Genomic DNA, 16,875 nt, shown 5'->3' on the forward strand with positions numbered 1-16,875 from the left:
CAGGAGTGGGGTGCAGGGACGGGGCCTGAGGCTCACTTCTGCCTGAAGTCGCGTCGGTGCCTCCTTCCAAGGCCGCAGCTAAGCCCCCTTGCCTGAATGGAGCCCCTCCCTCGGACGCCACAGGAAGAGTTGGTGCTAACTCAACAGTACGTGTGCCCCTGGGTGTGGGGGACAGGGTTCTGGGGCCAGCGATCTGGGAAGAGGCATATTCTGAATTCCAGTCTGGTTGCTTGTCCAAACATTGCACACTCGCGTGTTTCTGGAACATCAAAGGAAAACGAATGCAGGGAACCGGCCAACCCGCCGCGTCGCTCCCCAGACACGGCCCCGTCCCTCCAACGTCCCGCTCAGCTCCAGCAGCCAGGAGCCCGCAGCCTAGAGAGTCAGTAGAAACTGCTGCTGCTCTGGCGGCTTCCTCACCCAGGTGCCCAGGCCAGCCTTCTGAAAGGCCTTGAACAGCTGCTGTTTCACAGACTGGTAGGTGTGCGCCCCCAGCTTGGCCTCACAGTACATGGAGGGCGTGTCTCCCGGGCTGAGTGTCCGTGTGCTCAGCTGCGGACAAGAAGGAGAAAGAGCCAATCAGATACCAGCAGAAAAGGAGCTTCCGCCAGGTGAGTTTTACACGCCAGGCATCAGCTCCCGGCCTTGGCCTTTTGCTTTTCTTTCTCCCACTATTACAGAGAGCAACCATGACCAGGTCCTCCCGCTATTCCACAGGAAACCCAGTCATCGAGGAAACCCGCTTCATCCGAGGTCTGAACGATCAATGAGCGGGTAAACTTGACTACTATTAAAAGTATGAACACTGTGCAGGGGCTCCAGGCGGGGTGGGGGACGGAGGGGGACGGTGGGAGCTAAAACAGCGTCACAGTGGGCAGGGAGCGGGCCGGTGAGAGTCATGCTGTTGGCCGAGCAGGAGGATGATGGAGCTGGGGCGATTCCTCTGTTAGCTTTCTGAGGTGTGCCAGGCAAAGCTTAGCAGCAACACAAGACAGGGATCAAATGCAGCTCTAATCCCCCCACCACGGGGCGGGGAGGCCAGGAGGGAGAAGGACGGGGCTGTGGGGGAGCTCCAAATCCCACAGCGGGTCTTCCAGGGAGGCACTTATGGGGGGGTCACCTCGAGCACGTGCAAGAGGACAGGGCCCTTTTGTTCAGCAGGACGGCATGGATGCTTCCCTGACCTTCCCAGTCTCCAGGAGCGGACAGGACAGAGACTGAGAGCTGCAGGATGCTGGGCATCTTGGCCAAGCTCAGAACTAATATGTGCAATTCTGAATGTCCTCTAAGCAGGCGAAAACGTTTATTTTAGGCGTCAGTATGCCTACCTTGCTCTACCAGTTGACAAATCAACAACACTATTATTCCTGCTTGGAGTCATTGCTTGGATTAAAAAGTATGGAAAAATGAGCGAGGCATTTTTTATATGTTGGCTGGTTTTTCTGTTATTTGTTGTTTTTGGTCACAGTCTATGCTGGAAACGCATACCAATGTGGATTTTGATCTAAAATCCAGAAATATCGCCGTTATCCCTGCTTGTGAAGGAGAAAGCTTGCTCCTAATTGCTGATGTGGTGGAAATGCTTGGGCTTTGGGGTTGGGGAGAAATTCTAATCCTGAGATTCATTTCCTGTTTTGGGGAAATTACACATTTTTTCTGAGTGTCGGTTTTCTGATATCTAAACCGGGAATAGTATCGATTTCAAAAGTCCCCAGGAGCTGCTCCTGTGACACCCGGAATGAAGCAGGCGGTGCCGTGCCCGGTTACGTCAGGGGTTCAGCAATGAGCTGCTTTCCTGCTTCCGCAGCTCCAGGCTGGTCCGGGGGCGGTGCCTGGGGTAGTGTTGGGGCGGTGCCTGGAGTAACAGGGTCTCTAGCCTACGGGGGAAACGCTGCTGGCCTGGGCAGCTGGGAAAAGGACACGTGAGGGGCGCTGGGTTTTGTGTCCTGCCTCTCCCTCCCTGCAGACCAAGTGGTGGCCTCTCCCGGGGGTTTGCTTAGGGCTGGAGCCAGGGTCTGGCTGGGCCCCGTTTCCCTCCAAGGATGTGTGCGACCTACCCTGCTGTACAGCCGCGCCCACCGCGCAGACAGCACGTGCTTGCAGAGCCGGGAGGGGCCCCCGCAGCTCCTCCGCCCCGTGGTGGTGTTGATAATCTCCAGGTCCACGCTGCCCACGACCCAGTTCACGCTGAAGGGGGGCGACTTCCCCGGCTGGCGCGCCTCGGCGTCACTCACGCCTGCCAGGGGAGATGGGGAAAGGCGGGCGTTAATATTCCTGGCCCCACACGGGGCTCCCCCGAGGGCAGCTGCGGGGAAAGGGAGCCTGTGTCCGAGCGGGAGGAGATATTCCCATGTACACCGTCCTCCCTTTTCATCCTCAGGACTGGCCAGTTCACGTGTCACCCGCAGGGCGGAGGCTGCAAATCGGGCAGGACCGTGGTGGCCGCCTCGGGTCCATGGCGTTGCTGCGCCTGCGTCAACCTTCTAATCGAAAAGATTTTAATAGTCTGGCGATAATAAAGCTCCGTCCAGACTCCCTCCCTTTCTATAAATCTTTGTGGAGTGAATGACTGAGCAGAGCCACGTGGAAGTGATCTGAGATGTTTATCGGGCACCTCTGTAGGCCCAGCTCTGCTGGAGGCAAAACACCGGGGCTGGTAAGCAGCACGCGGCTGCCTGGTTCCCTCGGGCTTACAGTTTAGCTGATGAGAAAAACAAAACAAACAATAAAAAAAACAAGACAGAAACGAGTGTAGGATCAGTTGATCTGCAATGTGATCCCGAAACAGCACTGGCTACAGAATGTTTGAGACTCAGTGCAAAGCAGAAATATGGGGCCTTTTGTTAGAAAGTTACCGAGAATTTCGAGAGGACAGTGGAGCATTAAACCAAGCGCGGGTTTGTCTGAGCTCAGGTGCCTGTGTGAGCTGCAGGGCTGCAGCCTACAATGCTGATCCTGTCCAGAGAGAGCCCGCGTCTTCAGGGAAGTCCGAGTTTCAAATGTGTTGCCCCTTGTGTGCTTGGACTTTTAACCTGGACCACACAGTCCTTGCAGCCCGGCTCACCCTGCAGAGGGGTGTTGAGGAGGTCTCCACTCTGGGGTGGCAGCTGCTTTGCAGCTGGGGGTGGGGCACTTTCTGGCTTCCACCTGTGGCCCCAGCCCTAACTCCTTGAGGTGCTCCTGTGTTGATTAGGGCTTCTGGAGATGCTGCCACGAGATGGCTGGAAACCCCAGGGGGCACCTACCGAGACCCTGCCCTGTGACGGCCTGAGGATTCCAACACATGAGATTCAGGTGCAGCTGAGCCCCCCGCCCCACCCTGCCACCCAGTTCATTGTCTCTTTCAGTCCCTTCTGAAGCCTGCATTTGGCAATGTGACCCTCGGGGTGGGGAAGGCATAGGAGGAATACAGGCTGCGGGAGGCCAGAGGCAGTGCCCCAGGGACAGAGCCGGATGCTTCCCATGCCCAGGGCTTCCTCATGGGCCCGGCATGGTACACGTGGCTCTCAGACATCCATGGGCAGTGCGGGGAGGCATGTGCTATTTGGCCCTGTCTCTGCTCAGAGTCTCATAGGAAGACGCGTGGTCCACATAAGAGTGAGTCGGCAGGGAGTCCAGGCTCCCGCTCACAGCAGTGGCATTGAGAGTCTTGGTTTATAACCCAGGATCCCTTGCTCCATTCGTTCCTCCTGAATCTCCCACCTCCCGTGGCACCTGCAGGACCTCCTACCCGATGCGTTCCCCAAGCCCAGCTGGCCAGGCATCTCCTTCTCATTCACATCTCCTCGCAGGTCAGCTCTGCCTCTCCAGCCCTGCCTGCCTTCCTGGCCTGCTGTCCTGCGATGCTTGGAGGGGAGTGGGGCCCCTGAGCTCTTGGGGGCCCATCTTGCATCACGCAAGACAGCAGTGCCTGCAGAGAAGAACTTGGCGTCTTGGCCAGGGTATTGCATCCAGGCCACCCAAGTGCCTGCTCAGGTCCCCGGGAAGCCACCGGCTATTGGTAGAGAGGCCCAGGTGTCATGATTGGTCTGACAGCAAAGACCTGGTGGGCTGAGCATGGTGCGAGTGGGTTCCGGCCGTAGCAGACTCCTAGGAGGAAGCTGTCCCCATGTCATGTGGTAGCACAGCTCACGACACCTTCCTGGAGCCTGGCTTCATTTAAATTCAGGGGAAGACCCACTCACTACAGAGCGGCACAGCCACAGACCCCAGATCCTCTGCTACTGTCAGCTTCATCCACAAACCTGAGCTCTGTAGGCAGACTGAGCAGATGTCCCACCCCACCCACCTCGAAAGTCACCTGGCGAGCTTCTGCCGGCCTCGGACGGGCAGGATGGGACACCAAGTGAATCCCGTTCAAGTCAGCTCTTCCTTTTTCCTTCAAGTGATCCATGGTGGCAGCTGCCACTGAGAGCCAGGAGGGACAATCTGGCCTGTTGGCCGCTGTGGACGTCCTACTGGGCAGGGGCCGCCTGGGCAGGAGGAGCCAGCCGCCAAGGTCAGGGATGACCGGGAACTGGGAGAGGCAGTCACTGCCCTGATCTGCGTGCGCTGGGCGGCCTCCCCTCCCCTTCCTGCTCCCATCACCAGGTGGCCTCCCCTCCTTCTCCTGCTCCCATCCCTCTGGTCTCCATGACTGTCAGGATCAACCACTGAGGCGCTGAGCTGCAAAGTCTGAACTCAGAGGAAAGCCTTGGGAGCCTGAGGCCTACACAGGACCTCCTGGTTCCTTGTCAGGACACCCTGGCTCTGGTCTGTGCCCATCTCCCTTCTCTTTGCGGAGGACAGCGTGAGCAAATTATTGCTGGCCCTTGGCTGGCTGCCATCTGATGGGGCTTCCTCCCAACACTCCCGTCTGCCAGCCATGATGAGGCCCGAACACTTCCGGGAAGGCAACTGTGAGGACGTGGGTGTGAACCCAGCACGTGCACTTCTCCACACGCGGTGGGCGGAAGGAAGGAGCTGGCGGTTGGGCCGCGGGGTCCAACCTTGCACAGGGGCTTCTCCTTGCCAGGGTGTGGTCCCATGTGTCCGAGTGTGCACAGGGAGGACGGCACCTGCTGTAAATAACATCTCAGCTCACCTGTGACGATGAAAATCACACTGCAAATCATCCAGTTCTAACTACAACAGCCCCACAGACTACTATTTAACATAGAAAGTGACGTAAACCCAGGAGCAATCTTCAATATCTGAGCCTGTCCATGACCCTGGAGGTGACCCCAGGGGCCTCTCCCACTGGCCAGGAACCAGGTGGCTGGAGTTCCAGGCGGTTTGAGTCCCGTGGCCCGAGGTCATCCTCCACTTACCGCTCTGTGACAGGTGACTTCTGTTTCACAGGTGATGTGAAGATCAAATCAGGCAAATGGGAGCACGTTTGGGGCACCCAGGCTAGGAATGCTGTTGTCTTCATTGGAAGGAGGATTTGAAGGCCAACTGCAGTTTGTTTCGTGCTCTCCATGTCACACAGATCAAAAATGTTTCTAGTTAGATCACCGGGAACGTTTCCAACTTAGTTACAATCACCTAATTGTGTCCAGGGAATGAGGAACCGACCGACAAGCGAAGGTCAGAGTTGCTTTCATGGCAAACACATTCTGTTCCCTTTATTTGTCTTCTGCAGGGGACAGGACCGTGTGCTTACGCTTTGAGCTCCTAGGGAAGGGTCCGCTCCCCTCTGTGTTCTGCCGGCAAAAGAAAAACTTCCCAAGGCAGCCTAGAAGAATAGCAGTCCTTTTTTCTTCTACCTTCTTGTCTTTTTTTTTTTTTTTTAAATAAACCTTCCATGGAGAGATATTGTTGGGATGTTTTCCTGAATATTCACACCGATGGTCATTTCTGACTTCGCTGTAACTAACATCTGCAGCTGATCACACCCGTGGAGCGGGAACCATGGCCCAGATCCCTCGAGTCTCATGTACAAAGAGACACGGATGCTCATGTCAGTCTCACCATTAGGTTTTGCTGTTAATGACTCTCTCCGTGGGACAGATCCCTCATGGTGAGGGGAAGTGCAGTGAGGAGCAGCCTGCTTGCTCTGAGGAACCAGGAGTTTCCTTCTCCAGTGCGGCCAGCAGCCAGGCCCTCTTCCCACGCCAGGGCCAGCCCTCCCGCAGCAGGTGTCCAGGCTCCAGGAAGGCCGTCTCTTCCTCACCGACATGGAAGGGCTGTGGCCTCGTGTGCTTTCACTCTTTTTCCATTTCCCCGCGGCCCGAATCATACTCATGGAGGTAACTCCCCATCCTGGGATGTCTCCTGAGGACACTCCAGCATTGGGACATCAGGTCACCCCAGACTCTTCCTTTCTTTGTTTTATTTATTTGGACCCGGGGGAGCCAGTTTGTTTCTCAGGAGGCTTCTGCTCATACGTGAATGATCCCACTCACGGTGCATTGATTTTATAATTTTCCACCAATTTCCCAGGTGCTTTACGAAGATGCGCAGAGTCTTCTGGGAGCCGGTGCAGTTGCTCGCACACGGCGTTCCTGTTGAGCACATTCCTGGCCATGGAGAAGTAGGTTTTGCGAGAGTTGAAGGGTGTTAGGGCTAAACTTTAACTCAGGCTGATTGCATTGCTAGCAGTAGTTGTAGACAGAACCATACAAGGTGAAGACACGTGCTCAGGCCTAGAAACGAAAGCCTGGCTTGTGTTTAATTTTAACTCCTATGGCTGGAAATGTGAAAATGCGTTAACTCCTGGCTCATTCCTCCTGAAGTGGGCGTCGGCTGATTGAAGATGGAACTCGAGTCCCAAGGACAGAGGGCGTCTGCTGCTGCAGGGGCACCTGCTCAGGTCTGTCTCACCCTGTTCCTCAAGATAACACAGCAGCACATATCTAGTGACCCAGTCCACCCAGAACACATGGCACTACCTCCTTTCCCCAGTTCACAGCCCTAAATGTCTCCTGGATTCAGGGAATCTCCCTCCAGCGGTGAAAGGTGCCAACAGACCTGTGGCGATCGCAGGACGGAGACTGTGCCGTCTGAACTGAGAAAACCTGAGCATCAGGCCAGCTGAGCTCCGACGAGAAACGCGTCCTCCCGAGAAATCACACGCAGAAACCTCAGTGCTGTGGACAAACACGTACACGCTTGCATGGGGCTCCCGTGCTTCTCACTCTGCAGGCTGCCCTGTGAGACCAACATTCCTGTGAACCTTTGGCATCCAGAAGCTCAGACAAATCCAAACTAACCCCATGGAACGCTGGGCACCTGCCTTCCGTGAATGGCCACACAGGAACAGTCCTGTCTGTTCTAATGTGGTTTCCACACGCATGGAGCGTTGTACTTTTGTCGGCTGTGTTTGTTTTAGGTGATTGCTGTAACACATTGCTACACATGTGGTGGTTTAAAAGAACAGAAATCTGTCCTCTCCTAGCTCTGGAGGCCGGAAGTCTGAAGGTGCAGGCAGGGCTGTACCCCATCCAGAGGCTCTGGGGAGACCCTCCTTGACTCTCCCAGCCTCTGGTCAATCCCGGGCTCCCTGGCTTGTGGCGGCTTCGCTCCCGTCTCTCCCTGCATTTTCACCGGCTTCTTTGCATGTGCCGTATCTCTCCCGCCTCCCTTTTCTAAGGACAGAGGTAGCTGCAGGCAGGACCCGCTGAGATAATTCAGATCGTCCTCCGTCCGTCTTAGTTTACTCACCTCTGTAAAGACCCCTTTTTTCAGATAAAAGGTAATTTACAGGGTCAGGGATTCGAACTTGGCATCGGTGGGGCTGTTGTCCGACCCACTGGGAGTGAACCTCGGGACTGGTCTAAGGACGGAGTGAGCAGCGCTCTTTGCGGAGGAGGGGCAGCCGCACGCTCTGGGCCCCACACTCCGCAGAACAGGGGCGTTTGCAGGTGGCAGCTCGTGGGCTGCTTCTCCCGGCATCTGTTTCTTTTCCTCTGTGCCTTCTGCGTGTGATGAGGACCGGTGGGGCTGACGGTCCGGGATGGTGGGGGCCTGTGGCTGCCCAGAGAGCAGTTCTGCGCCACCGGCTGGGCGTGCAGAGTGACCTGGAGACGCATGGGGCACCTGGCACGTGCACCTGCTGAGTGAGGATGGCCTCTGTCCGGTAGGACCTTGGATTTGAAAATTTGTGTAGGAAGCCCAAGGAAGGGTGAGGAAGAAAAGGTGGTGTCCCTGAAACACTGTGTAGCCTGGTGGTGAGCAGGATCGGGCCCACATTTTCTTTAGTAATTGCGCCCGAGCAGCCTTGGGAATAATGCCCTCGCTACCTGAGCAGCTTCTCCCTGAGCCTTCTGTCACGGAACCACGCTCACAGACGCTTGTTAAACCTGGTATGTGACTCAGGGATGTGTTGGCATTTATTAATTTGTGAATATACCATGCAGCATATGGGCCATTCATCTTTGATAACATTTTTAAGGGAGCTGTCGTATTTCAGAGCAGATCTGTATGGGAATAAGCTGGTCTCCTGGAGCCTTTGGCACGAATATTCTGCCAGGCTGTCTGGTATGCAGAGATTGACTCGATGGGACTGTGTGACCTTTTCGCTAAATGCACACAGTCGTGTTAGCAGTGCGCTCTGGCAGCAGAGAAAAGCTGGACTCACTTCTGTGACGTACTAGCAGTGTGGCCTCTGACAAGTTAATTAACCACTCCTACCAACGCCCTTCAACTACCACCGTGATCACCACGACCACTCCTGTTACGTCACCATCACTAGGACCGGGGGGGTGAATCCACAATTCATGTATGAAAGTGAGTTTTACTGTGGCTCGCGGAGCTATAAAAAGATACCTGACTTGAAGAAAATCCTTATTTACCTTTTAAAAAAGGCATTTTGTAAGTGAGACATTACAGCATTTCTTTAAATAGCAAGCCAACTGTATTTACAATGTAACTCACTTTCCCAAAATTAATTTTACACAAGACATTTCAGGAGTATAATTTTTACATGCAGTGAGGCAAGTCTGTGTCACTGGGTAGCACTGCATTTAATTTTGCAGAGTGAACGGAACAGCACGCCATCTGGGCATGCACAGATTCGTAAAGCTAAAGGAATCAGAGGGATCTCCTGAGTTTTCTATATGGCCAGGCATGCTGTGGGGTCTCTCTTTCTCTCACGCACACCCACATGCCTTTAATGGAAGTAGAGATGGTACATTTAATGTGAACTTACGGATTTGGGGTAACTAACTTCTTTTTTTTTTTTTTTTTTTTTTTTTTTTGAGACGGAGTCTTGCTCTGCCACCCAGGCTGGAGTGCCGTGGCCGGATCTCAGCTCACTGCAAGCTCCGCCTCCGGGTTTACGCCATTCTCCTGCCTCAGCCTCCCGAGTAGCTGGGACTACAGGCGCCCGCCTCGTCGCCCGGCTAGTTTTTTGTATTTTTAAGTAGAGACAGGGTTTCACCGTATTAGCCAGGATGGTCTCGATCTCCTGACCTCGTGATCCGCCCGTCTCGGCCTCCCAAAGTGCTGGGATTACAGGCTTGAGCCACCGCGCCCGGCCGGGGTAACTAACTTCTAAGGCTGTATTAATGCCGTTTTATTCATTATCATTGATATGGACATCTTTATAATTGCCAGTAATTTTACAGCTGCTGTCTTGCTTTGATACGGTGCATTCCATAGCATAAAATGTACTATGGAGGTTGGAGATGGTGAGGTTAACTGAGGATGGACAGCTGGTTCTTTCTGCTGTGAGATAGTCCTAAAAAATTCTGTGGGTTCGGCCCTGCGCGGTGGCTCACGCCTGTAATCCCAGCACTGTGGGAGGCTGAGGTGGGTGGATCACGAGGTCAGGAGATCGAGACCGTCCTGGCTAACACGGTGAAACCCCGTCTCTACTAAAAATACAAAAAAATTAGCTGGGCGTGGTGGCGGCGCCTGTAGTCCCAGCTACTTGGGAGGCTGAGGCAGGAGGATGGCGTGAACCCGGGAGGCGGAGCTTGCAGTGAGTTGAGATCGCACCACTGCACTCCAGCCTGGGTGACAGAGCGAGACTCCATCTCAAAAAAAAAAAAAAAAAAAAAATTCTGTGGGTTCCTGCAAGCCAGAAGGGAATATGAATGTTGAAAACACAGAGACCGTGGTGGCTTTTCCTCACCTTCCCTCATGTGACTGGTTTGAGACGGAGGTGCTGAGAGGCTGGAAGGCAGGCTCTGCAGGGCGTGGGACGGGCCACACTGGCTGCACTGTCTGTGAATGTCCCGGGTGCGAGTTCTGCTGGGACGGCCGTGACGTCCAGGGATGCTGAGGCCCGGGTGGTGTCCTCTCAGGAGGGTTTGTGCCTCCACTGATCTCCAGGAACTTTATTCCTAAGAGACAGCCGAGGAGTTGCGAGGATGGACGACTGCTCGGGTTCTCCCGAGTTTAAAGCACAGAGGCTCATAGGAGGCTTCAGAAAATGTGAAATTTCCATGGCAGAGGAAAGAATCTGCATTTTTCATTTTTCAGCCTGATAATGACATGACCTTTGGCTTCTGTAAGGCTTGCCATTATTTCAAAAGATACGGGACAAAGGGACTTTGGGGGAATAGGGTCTTTTGTTCCAAATTATGTATTTTTCTGCCCTAGTACTCAAAATGTAGTAATACGCCAGGTTTCAAGCTAGATAAAAGTGTGGCTGGTTTTCATTGCTCTTCAGTCCGCATTACCCATTTGAGATCGTTTTTCTTAAGCCCAAATAACACATTGAGTGTTTCCTGTAGAGTGATCCCATAGGAGTTAGACTGTCAGTGTTTGTCTGCAAACGCTGTCTCACCTTCGTTTTTGAAGGATACTTTTTCTTGATATCGGATCGTAAGTTGAGATTGTTTTTCTGTCGGCATTTTAAAGACGCCATTTCATTGTTTTTTTGTCTTCTGAGAATCAGTTTTCAGTCTGATTTAGCTCCTTTGAGGTGAATTTATCTTTCATTTCCTGACTGCTTTTAAGATTTTTTGGTCTGTTTTTCAGCAATTTAACCACTGAGATGAGAATTAAAAAAAAAAAATTCTTGGAGTATAATGTGCTTTTCAAATCTGAGTTTGGATGCTTTTTGCTTGTCTTGGAAAATTCTTAGTTACGATCTCTTTAAATATCTCTCCTGTTCCATTACTTTTTCTTTCTTTTTCTGGAACTCTTATTACATGCATTCCGACTCTCCCGCTCTCAGCTCTCTTTCATACTTTCTGTGTGTGATGGTTCATTTTATGTGTCCCCTTGGTTAGGCTAGAGCACCCAACTAGATTAACTGTGAGATTAACCGGCAGTCCCAGAAAATGCTGGGAAGGCACGTTCAACGCGATTAACATTTAACTTGTTAGACTTTGAATAGAGCAGGTAACGCTCTGCAACATGGCTGGGCCTCATCCAATCTGCTGAAGGTCTGAAGAGCAAAGACTCAGGTTCTGTGAAGAAAAATAAATTCTGCCTCCACATGGCCTGTGGACTCTAGATGTGCCACTTCCATTCCTGCTGAAACTTCCAGCTTGCTGGCCTGCCCTGTACATTTTAGACTTGCCAGCCCACACGATTGCATGAGCTGATTCCTTAAAATAAATATCTATCAATCTCTATCTAGCTATCTATCCTCTATCATCTATCTATTATCTATCATCTATCATCTATCTATTATCTATTATCTATCTATCATCTATCTATCATTTATCATCTATCAATCATCTATCTATCATCTATCTATCTATCTATCTATCTATCCATCCATCCTCCATATATCCTTTCTGCCTTCTGTGCTGCATTCTGGATGTTTTCTTCAGAACTGTGCTCCCATTTATTAATTATCTCTTGTGCTGTGTTTATTTGGTATTAAACCATCCTCTGTTTACTCTGTTAACCAAATTATTTTATTTTCTGTATTTCTGAAATTCCTATTTGGTTCTATTTTTTTCTGAGCTTTCATCTCTCTCCCTAAGTGTTCCATCTTGCTTTAGAAAATGTCCTTTCTCCTACTGAGCGTGGTTATATTAGGATCTGTCCTGCTGCCTGTTGTTTCTTCTGGATTTGGGTTTTATCTCCTGTGTCTGCTTATTTTTTTGTGTGTGGCCATATTGTATTTATACATTTTTTGTAGAGTTATTTTGATCTAATGAGTAATAGGATCATCTTAATTTAAATCAGGAGCGGAGATCATTTCAAGCTGTAAACACTGTAAGGGGCTGTTTGCCTTGAGCCTACCTTGGCCCTGGGAGGCAGGCCCACCTGCCCCCTTAGCCTCCCGTGGCTGCTGAAGCATGTCTCAGCCCTTCAGCTTCCCACGGACTCTTACCGGAAGATCTCACTTCCCATCCCTGTCCTTCCCCAGGTCCTGGCCTGGCAACTCTTCCCTCTCCCGTTCACTCTCTGGTGCCACCAAGGAGAATTGCAGGTGCCCCGCCAATGTCTCCCGCCGTCCTCTGTTTGCAGTGCAGCCCCATGGGAGTGGGATTCTCCAGAATTTTACAGAATCTTCAGGGGACCATCATTCTATATCTGTCAATGCTGGACACAGTTTTTTTTTTTTTTTTTTTTTAAATAAGGGTCTTTAGTCTCTCATTAAGTTTTGTGATTGGCAAACATTTCTCTCTCAGAATGGCAGAGCTTTGCATGCCTGGGTAGAAGAGCACATCTAGGCAGAGACGATGTTGAAAGATTTTCATGCCAGAGAAACCTCAGAGTTTTGACTCCAAGGATGTGACTGTGAGCAATGAGGGATGTCCATGGAGAGGCTGATTCAGTTCAGAAGAAGAGGGATGGTGCTCTTAGCCCGAGGCTTCTGAAGGAGGTATGGCTCACTGCAGCAGAACGAGGCTTTCTAGCCCCCGAGCCAGCAAAGCACGGGGGGCGGTGGGGAGGGGGAGAGTCTGGCATCCTAAGATGCCGGTGGGGGCTAGGTGGCTTTTACAGTACCGGCACTGTCCTAGTCTGCACTTTTCCCTTTAGCCCTGCGACCACCTTCGTAACCCTACCGAAGCCAGGCCCACATGATTGTTTCAGGTCTGGGAACCAAACAGCAACCTGAAACCAGCTGGAATCTTCCCTTGGTGAGAAGGGAGAGGAAGCCTGCTGCGGCCTTTCCAGAGAGCCTCTCTCTCCCGCTGCTTACCCCACACTCTCAGCCCAACCCTGCCCATTTCACAAAACCCTGTGGGAGTCCTCCCAGCTCCATTCCCTCATTCCTTCAGGACTGTGCCAGTGTCTCCACCAAACCGAGAGTGCTCCTGACCCTTTTATTAGAGCTGAGGGTCACTTTTTAATCCTTCTTTTGTCTTGTTTTTTTATTTTTTGACAAAGCACTCATATTTTGTTTGTCCATCTCCCCTGCTGGAATGCAATCACCCTGAGGTGTGGAGTTTTGACTGTTTTGTTCACTGCTCTATTCTCAGTGTAGGACTGTGCCCGCCACTTTGTAAATCATCAATACACACTTGCTGAATGATTAAGCAAATGCCTGGATTATGCTGATCAATTTCTCAATGTTGGATACATTTAATGTATTGACAACTGAAGGATTTTCCTGGAGTCAGTGATACAATTCTCAGGAGCAATGGAATTAAGTTTGTTGCTTAAATTCTATTGGGAAACAATTCCTTAAGATCGTGGTGGAAATTAAATGAAAATTAATTATTATACAAAATACTTTTAACAGGATTCTCCAGAAAATGAAAACAAGGTTTTTCAATAATTTTAAATTTATCATAAGCTATGTGTCATCTAACTTGCCTAGAAAGTTCTGTGCTAGGCCGGGCGCGGTGGCTCAAGCCTGTAATCCCAGCACTTTGGGAGGCCGAGATGGGCGGATCACGAGGTCAGGAGATCGAGACCATCCTGGCTAACACGGTGAAACCCCGTCTCTACTAAAAAAAAATACAAAAAACTAGCCAGGCGACGAGGCGGGCGCCTGTAGTCCCAGCTACTCGGGAGGCTGAGACAGGAGAATGGCGTGAACCCGGGAGGCGGAGCTTGCAGTGAGCTGAGAGCTGGCCACTGCACTCCAGCCTGGGTGGCAGAGCAAGACTCCATCTCAAAAAAAAAAAAAAAAAAAAAAAGAAATTTCTGTGCTAATCTTAAAAAATGTCTCATTAAATAGTTCTTTGTTGAATCTAACTTTTTTAGTTCTCATGAAAAGATATTAGGATTGTTTTTCTTTTCTTTTTTTTTTTTTTGTAGACATGGGGTCTGGCTATGTTGGCCAGGCTGGTCTCAAACTCCTGGCCTCAAGTGATCCTCCCACCTCAGCCTTCCAAAGTGCTGGGATCATAGGCATGAGCCACCACACCTAGCTAAGACTGCTTTTAGATTATTCTAGCAAGATTTATAATTTTTTCCACCAAAAATTCCTGCAAGGGCACAGGAGGATAAATTCCTAGCTCTAGTGACTGTACGATACAGCAGGCTGCTAAAATATTTTTGTAAAGCTTATGTGTTTATTACTAAACATTTGCAAAAATGTTGTAGGTTACTCCATAGTAGACCTCTGTTTTAATGTAAAAATAATATTGCAAATCACTTACCATCTGGATACAAGAAAATATTTGCTACTGCTTTGCTAATATGTTATTTTGCAAAATACTCTTAATGATCATTAATTTCAGGAATTTCTCCTGAATTAAAGAGGCCTGATACTCCATAGAAGTTTCTTCAACTTAGTGTGACAACATTTTGAAAATCTGGACTCATAAAAAATATGGACATAAATGGCAACAGAGAGATACTTTGAATGCCAAAAATAGGTAGCATTGTGCAAAATTCATAAGCTAGTATTGGTACACATTTCAGTAAGTATCAAACTTCTTTCTGACAAATGGGGTTACTGTGAAACATGGACACCTGAAAGGGCTTCAGACGCCCCAGCTGGCCATTTTCACGACTCCGGGAATGTGTGTGCTGTGAAGGAAGACAGCCCGTGTTCTCCTCTATTTTATCACCAGCACTGCAGTGTTCATCAAACGAACATAAACCAGGAGTCTTAAACAAGTCACGGTTCTAACAATCAATTCTCTGGATCCATCTCTCAGATTTCATGTTCATTGCCAAGACCTTGAGGTGGGCTATAAAAATAATCACAGTTTTATCTTCAGTGTGGACTAAGAAATTAATCATTGACAACATATCTGTTAAATATGCCATTAACACAAACAACGAATTTATCCTACCCTGATTTTTTCCCCTTTGTTTTTTGTTTTTTTCTTTGATGAAGAGAAATAAAAATTTAGCCTTGATGTTGAAAGCTCGGAGAAGCATATATCCTCAGCTTGGTGGAACAGGCTGTCAAAGTGGCTCTTTCATCTCACTTTTTCCTAAAAGGATGATTAATCAAAGCATAGATTTTTATTAATTACTGTCTCCATCATTTTGTTCATCTTACTGAATTCACTGAGAAGGACCAAGGGCAAACTCCTTTAGGCTATCTGTACTCAGGAAATAATGCAACTTTTGCTGAAGGATTTAGGGTTTGAGGCAGCCTCGAAATGGGCTTCTGGTCCTGAAGTTTTGCCGTAGGTTTAGACTGGTAAGTGCAGAATTTTTCAAGTATATTCTTCAAGAACGTTAATATGCATCCTATGACTGTGTGAGTAAGGGTATCTGTTTCAGCTTGGCTGCTGCTTTTTAACTCAGAGCTGATTTAGCTATATCTAAATCGCCTGGTCTCATTCTGCTACTACATAAGCTTCATCTTCTAAGGCAATTCTGCAAACTGACCTTGAGGGAAGCTTCAAGCAAACTTCATTTGCTTATTTGAGGGGGCTTTTTATTATTATCCCGATGCAAGATCTCTTTCTCTTTTGGTGCAAGAAATTCTGATGATTTCCTTTCAAAATTTGCATGATTGGTTTTTAAATGTCCATCAATAACAATGCAGGGACAGCTTACGGGTTGCGTGCAGGCAAGATACCAACATTTAGGCTCATTTGCATCTCCAAAATAATAAAAACCAGATTCCCAATAAGCATGTAAATGGAGGCTGAAATATTTAGTCAGGCTGCGCTGGCTGTGGTGTGGCAGGTATCACCTGGGATCAGGAGTAGAAGTAGGCAGGTGCCACCTGGGATCGGAAGCAGACAGGTGTCTCTCGGGCTTGGCCATTATCTGTGCGGCTCAATGATGTCAGGTGGATCTGAATTTCTCTAATTGCGTTTTCTAAAATTCACTGTGTTCACACTTAGGATTCGAAATTCCTGTTTTTATTTATGTTGACATGTTCCCAGATCGACACATGATTGAAAATCAGCACTGGGAGACTGGCTGCCGAGGGTTACACGCCAGGGCCCAGGGAGGGCAAAACCTGTTCCGTTGATGGTGACTTGGGGAGGACGTGGTTGCATTTGTAGTCTGTATTTCCTTATGCTGCACAAACTTAAATAAGCCCTTCACTAGGCACTGGACACAGAACGAGGATGGTCTAAGGAAAACGCACAGAAAAAGATCACAGGGCCCACTTCCAACAGGTGAAAATCCTCTCAGGTTTAACTCTGAAATCTGAGAACTGCACCGAGGCCTTGTGGGCCCCCAGCGCGGGAACACTTGCTTTGAGTTCCAAACCGGTGATTCCAGCGCTTTTTGGGGCCCACTCCAGAGCAGTTTTTTCTGTTCTACCACAGTGAGTAAGTAGTCGTCACTGTTTTAAGGAAAAATAGGGGAAAGAACCAAAGGAAACAGGAAAGCAAGAAAGAGGTTGAAACTGGGTCCAGACTCACTGCAGTGATTGGCCATTTCAACAATGCATAGAGTTGTATGGGCTGTGGCTTGGAGGCGCACCTTTAGGCCCTCGCCTGGTGGGAGACGGCGGCCAGTGGGTGTCTTGGCAACGACGTGGGAGCAGCGGCCACCCCTCCCTTAGCTGCGGCCTCTTGCTGCGAGGCCTCTCATTGTTAGTTTCTGTATGATTAGAAACACGGACAACTGCCCTAAGAAACCGCACCACACTGCCCAGAATGCAGAGTG

General features: G+C 50.0%; 1 protein-coding gene and 1 long non-coding RNA gene across 2 annotated transcripts in view; one reads left to right on the forward strand and one right to left on the reverse strand.

Annotated features, from left to right (window-relative positions):
- Positions 1-225: 225 nt before the first annotated feature.
- Positions 226-16,875, reverse strand: part of ADARB2 (adenosine deaminase RNA specific B2 (inactive)) — a 509,391-nt gene continuing 492,741 nt past the window's right edge. The window contains exons 9-10 of the mRNA XM_033208520.1: positions 2,058-2,236; positions 226-552 (exon numbers count right to left, since the gene is read on the reverse strand). Of these exons, the coding sequence (XP_033064411.1) occupies positions 376-552; positions 2,058-2,236 (356 nt within the window). The 3' untranslated portion in view covers positions 226-375. The remainder of the gene's footprint in view (positions 553-2,057; positions 2,237-16,875) is intronic.
- LOC117082045 lies at positions 639-1,410 on the forward strand. Its single transcript, XR_004436430.1, has 2 exons — positions 639-753; positions 1,162-1,410. It is a non-coding gene; the product is annotated as an uncharacterized LOC117082045 (long non-coding RNA).

This window comes from Trachypithecus francoisi, unplaced genomic scaffold, assembly GCF_009764315.1.
Source record: "Trachypithecus francoisi isolate TF-2019V2 unplaced genomic scaffold, Tfra_2.0 Lachesis_group9, whole genome shotgun sequence".
Taxonomy (NCBI): Eukaryota; Metazoa; Chordata; class Mammalia; order Primates; family Cercopithecidae; genus Trachypithecus; species Trachypithecus francoisi.